The 13,737-nt window shown below is 37.8% G+C and overlaps 1 protein-coding gene across 1 annotated transcript in view; it reads left to right on the top strand.

Moving 5' to 3' along the window:
* The window catches only part of DPYD (dihydropyrimidine dehydrogenase), a 335,518-nt gene that overhangs the window by 259,227 nt on the left and 62,554 nt on the right, over nucleotides 1-13,737 (top strand). Inside the window, exon 19 of the mRNA XM_066325254.1 lies at nucleotides 12,065-12,207. Coding sequence (XP_066181351.1) covers nucleotides 12,065-12,207 — 143 coding nt within the window. The remainder of the gene's footprint in view (nucleotides 1-12,064; nucleotides 12,208-13,737) is intronic.

Below are 13,737 nucleotides of genomic sequence, written 5' to 3'. Positions count from 1 at the left end.
CCCTTAATGCTGTTTCTCACATTCTTGTTACAGTAGGTATATGGCACACATCTTCTGGTTTAAAAAGCTCAAAACAAATTTCAGCAATTTAATCTCAGTGTTAGAAAAAGGATCACAGCAGCTGCTATAATATTTTGTATTTATGCTAGTTTTTGTAAAGATTCATGACATGCTCCCTGGGAGCTAAATATTGACAAGCATGCTCTGGCAAGCAAGATCAAGCTTGGTGGGTTAGCACAGCTCAAGACTCTGCATTGACACTGTAACCCAAGTCTGAAAACCATTATCCTACACAATTTATTTTGGCTTTATAGGTGATATTGTCCACTTGAATTAGAGATTTTTTGCTGTATTTTTAATACTGTAACTGTGGATTCATATTTGATTTAGGATCATGGTACTTACAGGGTTGGTTATACATCTGTGTTTGATGACATCTTCAGTAGTGTATTGTGTATAGAATCACAAATGACAGCATAAAGCCTACATGATTTCAAACCTACAAGCCAGAAGTAAACACTGAGCATAAAATAATTTTAAAATCACATTTATCTTTTAAACTTTAGAACAAACCATGTCCTAAAACTGTGGGTCTATGAAAGCTATTGATCAAAAATGAAGTTTGGACATGTATTCATTATGGGAGGTAATTTAGAAGATTAATTTTTTGTGTGTTCTGTAGGTAAAAAGAAAAATCCACTTTTTTTACTAATTGTAAGAGCACCATGTTTGTAATGCTTTTAGTTTACTTTTTGAATTTCTGAGTAAAGAACTTAAGCCAATTTGGGCTTCTAGTATACTTGGCATATACATTAAATTGATTACCCAATGCATTGTGCAACATATGGCATTGTACAGCCTTTGTGTGCTTCATAGTATTTTCTTAAATTACCATCATTTGTTTTGATTCCAAAAATGCACTTGTCTCGGCTTTCTAGTGCTTTGGACTTAAATGCAGGCTTTCTAGTGCTGAACAGATGTGTTAGAGCTTCACACAGAACACTTAGGCCTTTGTGAGTCTTCCTCTTTGAGTTTTCCATGCGTGGTATTATGTCAACAGTAGCTCATGCAAATGGGATATCTTCAGTTTGGTATGCACATTGACTGCCTAAAATAACCTTCAGAATTCCTAAGAATTCTACATAACCAAGAAAACACAGAAGCAACACAATTTTGCCCAAAGGTACTGCTCCCAAAGTGAATGAGATATGTTTTCTTTTTGGTTAGAGAAAAACAGGAAGGAGAAAATAATTCCTTTATGGGTGACAGCAACAGTCAACTACAGTTCTGTATGCTTATGTGAACCCCTGTCATTTCCATGCCTGAGGCTGTGGTGTGAATGGGCATAATACTTCATCCATGAAAACACACAGAGTAAGGGTGCTTGGCACATTAGTGTATAATTTACTTCTGAGAGGAGGCGGCTTGTGTTGATTTACAAAGCATACTTCTAAAAAGTTATCCTTTAAATTATGAACAGTTTTAGAGGAAAAGGTAAGAGGACGTTCTGGGACAAGGGATGAGGGATTTGTGACCAGGAGGGCCAACTGCTGCCTCTTCTGCTCAGCTGGAATTGCTCTCTTTGCACACATTTTCAGGCCTCCCCTTGCAGTCTTTTTATTCTGGGAGATAAAAATATTATACTGTTGTACAGCATTTGGATATCCTCTCCTAGAAGGCACTGTGTAAGTGCCAGAGACTGCTGGTGTGTGTTTAGCAGTAGCAGTGTGTGATCTGATGAGTATTTTAAAATCAACAAACGCTTTGTGGGCCCTGGCTTTCTGTTAATTGGCCTTTACTTTGATCACTGAAGACCAACAAATGCAGTTTAGGAGTTGTGTTGCTACCATTTTTCTTCAGTGGAAGCTGAGGGGATGAGTAAGTACATCAATTAAGTCCTTTACTCACCCTCTGAGCTACCCTCATTGGATAATTAAAGTGATCTGACAGAGCAATACACTAAATTCTGTTGCACCCCCTTCTGTTGCTCTGAGTACATCAAACAAATGAATATTTAGGCCTATTAATGCTGTTATTTTTTATTAATGCAGAAAGCAGAGTAATGATATGGGTATAATTTCTTCTTGAAATCAGCACTGAGTTGTGTGAGTGGTTGCAAGCAGGACTGATATAACTATGTTTTAATTACCAACCCTCAGTAATATATCCAGAGCTAGTAAAGGCCTCTGCAAATGGGGTTTGGGCTTCCTTTTTTCCACAAGTAGTTTACACAGCATGGACAAGCTATTATTTTGCTTTCCATTACAGCAGTGATTCTTCAGCTTTCGGTATGTTTTCAGGTAAAGAAACAGCATGAAATGTCCTATAATCCTGAGGGTTATAAAAAGAAGAAAAAGAAAACAAAATTTAAAATTGTCGTCCGTGCACATCTAAGGCCTCAACTAAATCCAAGATATCATCTCTCTGTTACGGGGTAGAGTCTTTCTCATTCAGGAAGAACTAAGAAAAAAAAAATCACAGAATATGCTGAGTTGGAAGGAGTCCCCAAGGATCTTTGAGTCAATCTCACAGCCCTACACAGCACCAAGAGTCACACTATTTGCCCAGGAGTATTTTCCAAATGCTCCTTGAACCCTTTCAGGCTGGTGCTGTGACTGCTGCCCTGGAGAGCCTGTTCCAGTGCCCAAACACCCTCTGGGGGAAGAGCCTTTTTGAATATCTGCCCTAAAAAAAAAAAAAAAAAAAAAAAGGACTTCTTTTTTTTGTGTAAGGAACTTAATATTTAGAAACTTACGTACCTAGTTATGAGACTGTAATTATAAGAAAGCATTCTTGTGTAATGAGCACTACATATCTGTCATACAGTGTTTTAATGTCTGCAGTAGTTATTAGCTGAATATTTCCATTCTGTGAACAACTGTTATTCTTGAAATGGATTGATGTTTATGAATAAAGTACTTTTATTATGTGTTGTCGACTTCTGAGGACCAATATTATAACCTACAGGGTCTACAAAGGAGTGGTGATACCTGCTCATTTTGGAACTAATCACATCAGAAGAAAGTGAAAGGCTGAAAACATTGTGGGCTTTTTCTGGAAAACTGTAATTGCATTGTAGACTGTTCTACTACAAATGGTTGTAGCGTTTTGTCTGACAAAAGTGACATGGGGGAAAAATAATTTTATAGGAAGAGACGTGTTTGAATATAGGCAACTAGCACTGTGAAATGGCTTGACTCGAGGCAGTGAATTTATTTGTGAGCTGATGAAACTGTGGTCTCAATTTTTCATTGTGTGGCTGCAAAACAGTCTTCTGATAGGGCATGCTGGTTGCAAAGTTTTCACTGACTTTTCATTAGTTTGTTTTGTGGGTTTGTACTCTGTCCATTCCGGCCAACAGATCTGCAGTGTCAGAAAAGAAAAAAATACAAGAAAAAGAAAAGAGAATATGCCTCCAAGTGTTTATCTTCTTAAGGCCACACTGTCTTGCTAGGGCCTAGACAATCTCTAATGCTTTTAAAGTTTTTCAAAGGAGGAAAGCTGTAAGAAAACATTACAGACAACTTAGTGATAAACGTTGCTCAGAGAGAACTCAAGGTTTGTGGAAGTTTTGTACATATTTTGTGCATTATTTAAATTTTTTCATCCTCATCCTGCCTCTGTCCCTTAGAGACAGATCTATAAAGGCATAGTGCCCTTTGGCTCCAGCAGGAGCTACCAGAAAATGGGAGCTTCTTGTGCTTTCCTCCCAAAATAAAGCAGAGAAAGAAACTGATGCTAGCCAACAGTGGCTTATAATGAAATGCCTGAGCTCAGCTTGTAAGAGCAAGTTCAGCTAGTTGGTTCAGCTGGTGCATTTAGATTAGTGTCAGCTGCTGACACTAATCTAAATGCACCAACAGGAAGCCCCCAATGGCTATATTTGTACTTTGGAAACCAGCTAAAGATGGAAGATTGCTGCTCCAAAGACCCATAAGTTCTGTATTAAAATTAATAAGGCAAGTCTTGAGCTGAAGAATTCTTTTAATAAACTGTTTTCTGCAGATAGGATGAGAACCCAGATATTCTCTAACTCATAATTTGATTATAACTGGTCCTGCAAAAATCACATCCCATCCAGCTCTCAGTATGAACAGCTCTAGGTTTTGCTCTTGATGACATAAATCTTTGTCTGCACAGATGCTTTTGTGTCAGTCAGAAAGAGCAAAGTGAAATTCTCCAGAACCCCCATGCTTTGGTTCTTTTCCCAACTGTACCCTGGTAGCTGCAGCCTGCTTCCCAAATATCTCAGAATACTCTGGTATGGCCCTTCTTTCCAAATGATGACACAGCCCACCAGCTTGCAGACACATGCAGATCCCACGAACAGTCAAGGTAGGTAGTTTCCATTTATTGCTGGGAGGAAAAAACGTGTCAAGTAACTTCCTACTCATCCTATGGCAAGCAGAGTAGGGCTATGTGCTTCAGCTACCTTAGGTATAGCTATCAGTTCTCCTACTCTTGCTTGTGTGAGTCTTGAGAAATGAGAAGTGTTGAAATAAATGGCTATGATACACATAGTGTTGAAATAAACATTTATTTTAACACATTGTATGTGATGAGCCATTTATTTTAACACTTTTCACTTGAAGTGTTGAAATAACAGGTTTTATCAGGGGACGTGTCATCCACTGTTTTATGTATATGTGAATATGGAAATACATCTACTGAGTGTGCATATATATATATACTCACACAGATTATATGGATATGTAATAATAATAATATGGTAGATGTGTATGTAGACACTAATGCACAGGCAAATGCAATGTTTTCTACTCAAATTGAGTCTTTTGTTTCACAAAAATTTGTGTTTGTGACGTAGTTTTAATATATCTAAATAGATCTAAATATATTGGTACATGAAATTCTTTATTACTAGGTAACAGCAACTGAATGAGACAGATAAAATAGAGGGATAGACAGTAAAATAGATAAACCTCAAAACAGGACAACGATTAACTTGAGTTATGTAAAGCAGGAAAAAAATAGTTTGTCTGAGCTTTCTAGTTATCTAGACCTGTTTTGTTTTTTTTTTAGTTTGTCATAGTTTCTGAAGTTCTGCTTCCCTTTCTATGATGGACTTCTTAAACCAGTGGTTATTAAACAGTACAAAGTATGAGTCAGGTTTTGTAAATGACCTGAAAAGTTGTTGTACTGCATTTTTCAGTAATTTTGGCTTTCTAAATACAGTGTAGGAACCTCAATTCCCTGCTCAGCAGGCAGTCACATTTCTTCCAGTGAGTCCTTACTTGTACTAAATGGCCTTTTTGAGGTTAGAATTGTGTGCGTGCTAAAGCACTGGCACAGACGTGTGGGCATACACACACGTCCTGTCCCAGGGTCATGTTGGCCGTGGTGGTTGTTGTGGAGGTTAAAACCAGCTCAAACAAAGGTAGCACTGCCGAGGCTGACAGAGGCAAGGCTGCCTTTGAACAAATCTGTAAATAGCCAGGACCATTTCTACCACACTTCAGGTTAAATGTCAGTCTCTGCACTGGAGTAAAAGGGCAGCAAGACCTACCCCGTGATAAAGTGAACTACTCGCATCTTTTGAGGGGAAGAATTTGGCAGGATCTCATTTGTCCCTTTGTGATGGCTGCAGTGATTTTGTTGGTAACTGGGCAGTATTTTCTAAATGGGCTGTTTGTTGGCACTTATGCTGGTCCTATTCACATGTCTTTTTCCTTGTATTATGTCATGAGCTTATCCTGACTATTAGCACTGTTTTATTACCTTTTCATTGCTGTTGTATCATTATTTGCTTTATTGATCAGCACTGGGCAGCAGGCAAGGTTTCTCCTGGCCAGGGGAGGGTTGGCAGTGCCAAAGGTGCCAGACCTCCTGCAGCAGCTCCAGCGCCACCACCACCACACTGGAGCAGCTGCCTTGGGCTCCAGGTCATCGTGGGCAGCAACAGCAAGGCAGTCAAGGCAAAGAAAGAACTTCCTGAGCCAACCAAAGAGCATGGAAAGCATTCTGTCAGACCATTTCCAGCTCCAAGTGAAAGCGAAGTAGAAACCATGATTGAAATTAAATAATGAACGTTTGATGAATTGCAACAGAAAATGCTTTGCTAGGTTTCATGCTGACAACCAGAAGTATCGACTTTTAGTGAATCTGTAGTTTTCAGTGAGAGAATGACTTTGTTAGGAAATGTTTAACCACTTCTTGCAGCATTCAAAAAACTATTTGTATCTGTCCTCTTGGGTTTTTCTACTGAAGTTTGATATGAGTGAAAATTCCTCCAGGTCTCCATGGATAAATAATACTTACAGATAAGAAAAATTTAATTTTTCCATCTCTCTTTCTCTGATTCCAGCCTTTTCTTAATTGACAGAATTTTCTGATGAGTACTAAACATTTATTGAATGAGAACTCTGGTGATTTTATGAGTTTTTAGCTGAAGTAGCATAAATAATCATTTGTATTAATTCAAAAATGGTAAAATGAAATCCTGAAAAGGACACTGATTTTTCTCAGTGATTATGGAAGTTGAAGCTTTTTTTTTTTTTTTCCTACTTGAGTACAATTTTTTTAAAGGAAATAGGAAGCAAAATTATTGCCTCTTTTTTCCACTAAGAGGTTGGGTCCAGTTCTGTATGAATCAGAAAAAGAATCATATCTGATGTAAGCTTTGAAGTGAAGAGAAAGGGTCAATAGTTATCAGAAGAACTATTGACACACTATCAGTGTATCAAGATAGTCACAATATGCTGACAAAAATCCTGTCAGTTGATATGGTTCCAAGAGCCTGCTATAGCAGAGTTAGATAGAAGTTGTTTCAAACCTACAGAATCATTAACTTTATTCTAAAGTCTTGTGACAAAGTCCAAACTTCTCTGTAGTCAGCAGAACCTTTGCCATTGATTTGGTAGAATTGGTGCATTGCCCATCACAACTTTTGAATAACGTGAAATGTTAGGTAGCCATTGGTTTGAAGGTGTAGGCTGAGTGATGTTGAGATATTCCATAAAAAGTCTATTCCCTCAAACTCTCCAATGGTACGTGAATAACTAAAATTATTGGTTGGAAATAGCCAGAGCCTGAGTAAATGGTACATTATTGTTAGGGATTTTGGCAAATGGCTATTAACGAGCAATAATGGACTGAAGGAGTGACCAGGCAGGGAAGTAGATGGGGAACAGTGAGAAGAGTCATCTCTGGATCTTGAGAGGTGCTGGGCTGTGCAATATTTAAGCTGTGGCAAGGTCCATTCTGCTCTTGCTTTCTGGGAACTTCCTGTATTTTTTAGTGCACTAAATATTGTGTGTCTCATCTGCAGACCTCATAACAACTGTGGATAGTCTTTCTCTCTAAACACGTCTGTTCATTGCGTTTTCTTCTGCATATAAATGCACTCTGTGGTCATTTTGAAGGATGTGTCTGCTACACTGTTTCATTAAACTGCCGCGTTATCAGGTAATTGTTTAAACATAATGCCATAGCACTATCAAAAGGAAAGGTGAACTAATGGCATTTGCAAATGTCAGGGATTATCTTAACACTTTTATTATAGTTTATAAAAAGTAGGTTCGGGGCATTCCATGGCAATTATTTCCACAGAAATTGGTTATTTAAATAAATTGCTAATTATCTGGATATGACAGTATTGAAAACCCTGCTAATGAGATATTTGATAAGTGTAGCTTATGGTGGCCACCTACAGGTGGCAGAAAGAAAGAACGAGCTGAATAATTGCAGTCAGAAGGGATATGATGCAAATGGTTTGTGTGTAACCTGCAAGTTTCCCTGGACTGCATTTGCAAATGCAGATTATATAAAGTACTTTGCATTATTAGGCAGCATATACACTATGCAGAAAATATCTTACCGAAGAATTAGATTTCCTGTGCTTTTTTCCTGATCTCCAAACTTTCTTATCTACTTACTTTCCAAAGCATTGCACTGGTATCTATGGTGCCTGAACTTTCCCAGACCATTTTCCTTGTATAATGCTTTTCACCCAAACTGGTCATTAGGTTCTTTTCTCATCAGCATGATTAATTTTAACACTCTGCGAGATAACCATGTCAGTTTTCTTCCAAGAAGGTATCTGCAGAAGGAGGAAAGATAATCGTACTTAGATTTGGAGGCTTAAGTTTTTTAGCAGCAGACTTTAGTGGTGATTTATTAGTAAAAAATTATGTATCAACTGCTTCTTCTTTGTAATATTTAGGCTCAGTGGTTCAGTTCTCAAATTTGTAATATAATATAATGCAAATTAAAAAATAATTTTACTTGAAAATGCAGAGTGGGGGGAATTGACCCAAATTCAGTTTTATTTCATCTGGTATCCATAGATACAGCAATTGTGTTTGGGTTGATGTACTATCCAAAGAGAGTTTGCTTTCCTTTAAAATCTGTTTCTGTTGTTCTTAGAGAGTTTGATAAGGACCATTGAGACTGTTTCAAGATACAGTCTCAGTAGTACCAGTCTGAATTGACTCTGTTAGCTGTTTTTTATTGGACCTGGATCATCTTTACTTTAAGGGCCTCATAGAGCTACTGCATATATGCGTTGAAAACTTTTAACTATCAAATTGGTCCAATATATTGCAAGTGAGAATGCAGCCCAGTAATCAAGACATCTGAGATTATTTTTCTCTCATTGGTATATCACTGGGATCAGAAGATCTGAATTGTTTCTGCTAGGAATTCCCAAAGCTACTCAGTTGCTTGAAACTTAACACCAGCCTTCTGGAAGAAGGTTTGACTTTCAAGCCTCTATCTAGTGAACATTTTTGGAGTTTGACAGGATTAGGTCCTCTCAGGACTTCTAGTTCTTAGGAAGTCATAATAAAACATGTGTCTTCTGGCATTTGTAAAGGGTTCTTTACTTCCTAAGGAAAAATAAACTAACAAATACGCAGGTATATTATCTTTCATCAGTTTGTTATCAGCCTGCTATCCTCAGTGGACAAGAGCAGCTCTGCCTACCTGTGCTGATAAGGGAGAGATGTTTCACTGATACATGTTCTCCTTCTCCTTCACGTTGTGTTTTTGCTCTTGGATTACCTTGAGTCATAATCTGAAAAGTCTTACTTTTTATTAAAAAAAAAAAAAAAAGAGAAAGCCAAAGCTCTTCAAGAAAAGGTCAGGGACTTTCACATCTTAAAATTATTTTGTTGTTTCTGTCTTTCTATAATAGCAAATATTTTTCCATAATTAATGAGGTTTGATAACTTTCCGCATACAGTAGCTTCTCATCTTCATGAGGTCTTTTTCTGTCTTCCATTCTTATATCTTACTCTCCTGCCTGAAGTCGTGATAAATGGACTTTGTTTATTAAATCTCGTTATTTAACAGCAAGGTAAATGATAGCCACATCTAGCATCTGGTAGCAGCTGTAGCACTTCTATCAGGAGAGTACCATATCAGCAGTTTCTTCAGCCACGGGTGCTTAACTAGTGGAATTACAGATCCCAATGTGTCAAAGTATGTGGTAGATGCTTATCTTTTAGTATGTGAGCTGTCTTTCAAATGCATGCTGGATTTGAACTTCAGCTTCTTAAATACCACTGGATTTATCAGAAAACATTCTGCAAATTCCCACTTCTACTTACAGATCTTTTAAAATTCGGCATTAAATCTCCTTTATTTCAACCTTTTAAAAACTCCTTCTCCACAAATCTCTATAATAGAATTTATTACCTTCCTATGTACTTGTATGAAAATGTAGGAAAATAGAGACTGTTAGTCAAATTGAGTATTCATTTGCCTTTTTTTCCCTTCTTTTTTGATAGCATGGCATTACTGTTGTTTCTGTTTTTACATTCTTTTCTTTTTTTCTTAAATCTGATAGGTTGATTCATCATTTCATTAGGCAGTAGGATCTCTATCACAAGCAAATCACATTGTATTCCAGCCCAGCAACTTGTGTTGTAGAGGGGGTAGCTTCTGAACTGTTGATGAAAAAATATAAGAGAGGATGGCTTCAGCTTATGTTTTACTTGTTCCATATGATGTGGACTAATAAAAGAAATGCTGGGATGACCTTAGTTAACCCTCTGATTGTCATTACATCCATTTATTTACTCTCATCAGAAGCACTTCTGAAATGTTTTTAAATTCATTTGGGTGAATTATAAATGAATGGAATACTTTCACAATCATACCAATTTATCACTAATTTACTAATCACCAAATGTAAGTAATAACTCGTATTATGAATATCAAATTCAGCTAGTACTAAAAAGTACCTATGTTCTCTAATAAATTCTAAGTCTCATTGCTAATTCTACTAGACTTCATTGAATCATATGCCTGATTTCTTCAGGCTGAATGAGGACCTTTGTGATTACCTATTGTGCTGAAATCTTAAATAAGCTGGGATTTGGTCCTTTTCCTGTACTGACCATGTACAGAGACAGTCATTTAAGTAAGAAGGGGGCAAATTATATTCTGGAAAGATTTTCTTGTGGAACTCTTTGCTACAAGATATCTTTAAGGCCAAGGGTCTACAAGCCTTTAAAACCCACTGAAAGCAAACCCTTCAGAGTTACATTGGGGTTAGAGCTGTATAAACCTTCATGCCTCAAAGAAGACTGGGAAGACCTTACCCTGTAGCAACATGATTTCAGAGTCACCTGTGTCGGTATTCTTTCATCTTTCTAAAAAACAGCTATCTCATCACAGTGAGATTCTGGAGCTGTGTCAGCCTGAAAGCAATGTTGCAAGTCTGATGCTTACTTCTAGCTTCAATTTCAAAAACTGAATATTTGAAGAATTTCCTGAACTACTGTTTTTGATGGGATTACTTTCAGTGGTTTTGGCTGTGTAGTGTATGTTTTGGCCTGTATGCCTTCGAAAAACCTTTATTTGTAAATCTATCAGAGCAAACATCACAGTTTCCTTTTTTTTTTTTTTTTTTTTTTCTCAAGCAGTCTTCTCTAAGACCGGACCATTAATTAATTAGGTCATAATATTTGCTCTTCAGACACTTTGCAGTCGTCCTCTTTTAAAGAATTGGGTTTTTTTTTCCTTTCAAACACATTACAATCAATCCAGCCCTAACAATGGGAAATAGTCCCTAGTGTCCTAGAGAAAGTTCTTGTTCAACTCCAGAGCCTTTCTGTGATCTGTTCTGTTTGGATCCTAGATTCTTTAAAGCAGTTTTGGTGAGATTTCACATTTTTATCTATCAGGCTCTAGTTTTCCTGAAAATGTATCAATAGTGCACCTTGGGTTAGGCTGTCCCTTTCACATGTGTCCATTTCATATGTGCACTTTATGCACTTTTATTTGCATAAAGTTTAGTTGCTGTTACCTCATGCAGTACTCAGGGGGAAAAAACTGCTTCACAGCCGCAGCCATACAGGTCCTCTGAGAGTGATTAGTTGCCTCTTAAACTATTGTTGCCCAGTGATGGCATCAAATTATCCTTAAGCTTCTCTAAGTTAAATAGAAATTTTAATAATGTGGGGGTTATCTAGAGAAATCCCAACTAGCCTAAAAAAGGCTAAAAAACTGGAAGTGTCATCTATCTTTGCTGTCCATCATTTAATGAGCAGCATCCGTAGGCATATTTTTAAAACTTGCATACCATCAGTAGATATGAAATATCAAAATATGAAATGTAAAGTGCAGTGAAATGGCACTTTTGAACAATTTTTAGTTTAAATAAATAATCATTTAAATAAAAATCATTTAAATAAATGAAATATTTGCTCTTACTTGGACAACATTTAGGTTCAAAAAATGAACCTGATTTTTAAAGTAGAAACATAGATCTCTTTATCTACAGTGTATTGTGTGGTAAAGTATTGCTTTCTGTCTCAGACATTGTTAGCCTTTGTTTTGAGCACCAGCTAATATGCTCAAGCTAGTTTTGCATTGTTTTTCCAAATGTTTCTGCCATTTTCTACATTCCACCCGCATCAATAATTTGCTGTACAAGTGTTGATACTACTTGAAACCCACTTGGTGTCAGCTTATAAATTAATATAACCTCTGCACCTCAGAATTAGATGTTATTTCCTGCTGTTGCTGTACCTTGAGGGCTGTGGAAGTTCTGTCAGGGTCAGTTGTGACGTTGCTAACGCAGTGTCCTGGTTTGCTGCAGGAAATGCTATCCGGCCCATCGCCCTCCGCGCTGTGTCCGCCATCGCCCGTGCCCTCCCAGGATTTCCCATCTTGGCGACTGGAGGCATCGATTCTGCTGAGGCTGGGCTTCAGTTTCTGCACAGTGGGGCTTCTGTCTTACAGGTACTGCTTCTTTCTTTAAAATGCTAATGTTCAAGTAACTATGATTAGGATTGTAATGTATCTTCCTTTCAAACATTCGGATAGGGCAGAGTTTCTACCATTGAAAAGAATTTTCATGTTTTAAACTTCATGCTGCGTGCTAGGAGATATTCATGTTACATGGAGGAGTTGCCAAAAGAAAGCTTTGGATGTTGCAATACCAATCTGGAAAAAGGCTAACCATGAGTTTGTTAGTACTTATGTCTGGCTTAGATGATTTGAAATTTAAACATCTCTCTCCCTTGTCATACAAACAGGGTTGACACAGAGTTAAACTCAACTTATCTGTTCTTCTTTGTATTCTCAGTTTTTCTTTTCTGCATGGAGCCTTCTCAAGGTGAGGGGCTTCCAAAGAGCACTGTGTTGGTCTCACAGGGAACCAGGTTAAAGTAACTTTTGTTTATCCTGACGCCCGTGTCCCTTAAGGATGCTCATTGAAACAGGAGGTGTAGTGCTGCACCCGCTGCATAAGGTGCTGGTGTTGCACTGGAGTAAGGTGTCAGCTGCATTCAGCAGTCAGGCTGTTTGCATTGCCTGAGGGCTGGTTTGAGCTGCTGGCTGCACTGGCATGGTTGGTTAGTCCCTGTCCTGGAAGGAAGCCTTGGTGGCCTCGTATCACAGGCACCAGGAAACTGGCCAAAAATCAGCCCCTTACCTGGTGTGCCAGGCACGTCAGGGCACCATTGCAGCATGTGTGTTAGAATGGCTGAGGAGCAGGTGGTCTTTATGGTATATTGTTCCACTGTATATTGTTACATTCTGGTAGATGTTCAGCCCCTTTATCTGTCACTCCCTCCATAGACAACAGCAGCTGTGGATCCTGTGAATATTGGCTTTGTGTCACTCCATGGGATGACTAGAGTGGTTTCATTCCCACAATTCACTTTGACATTGAAATTAGATTGAGTGTGACCATTTTTTTTACACAGATACAGTGACTGCTGTGATTAGTTGTTTGTTTGCTATGTTTCACAAAAAAAAAAAAACCAAAAAAAACACCAACAAAACAAAAACCAACAAAAAAATCAACGCCAGCTCAATATTTTGGTTTGGTTGGGTTTTTTTAATGCACATCAAAGTTAGCATCTCTGAGAGCTCAGGCAGAAGGCTGTTCCTTTTTTATAGACTTGCTGTGTTCCTTGGATTTATTAATACCATTTCCTTTTTTTGTTTGTTTTTTTGTTTTTCTAGCTGTATTGACATGATTCAAACTTTTCTTTTTCATGGGCAGATAAAAGATTGACCTTTCTTACACAATTGTCTGAGAGTTTCTTCCATATAAATACTAAGTAATGGTGCAAATTACAGGGCAGCATTTGTCTACAGAAGAAATTATGGTTGGCAAGGAACTGTTCTTAGTGCTCTAGATGCAATTCATTTGTTATTGCTAATAGAGCTGCACATTTGATGTCTCTGTCCGCAGCAATGTTACATGACCTGAACTACACAGAATGAAATGATTTTCTGTTCTATGTCTACTGTGTCAGTTTC

The sequence above is a fragment of the Sylvia atricapilla genome, chromosome 9 (assembly GCF_009819655.1).
Source record: "Sylvia atricapilla isolate bSylAtr1 chromosome 9, bSylAtr1.pri, whole genome shotgun sequence".
Lineage (NCBI taxonomy): Eukaryota > Metazoa > Chordata > Aves > Passeriformes > Sylviidae > Sylvia > Sylvia atricapilla.
This window is presented reverse-complemented; position numbering and strand designations above follow the sequence as displayed.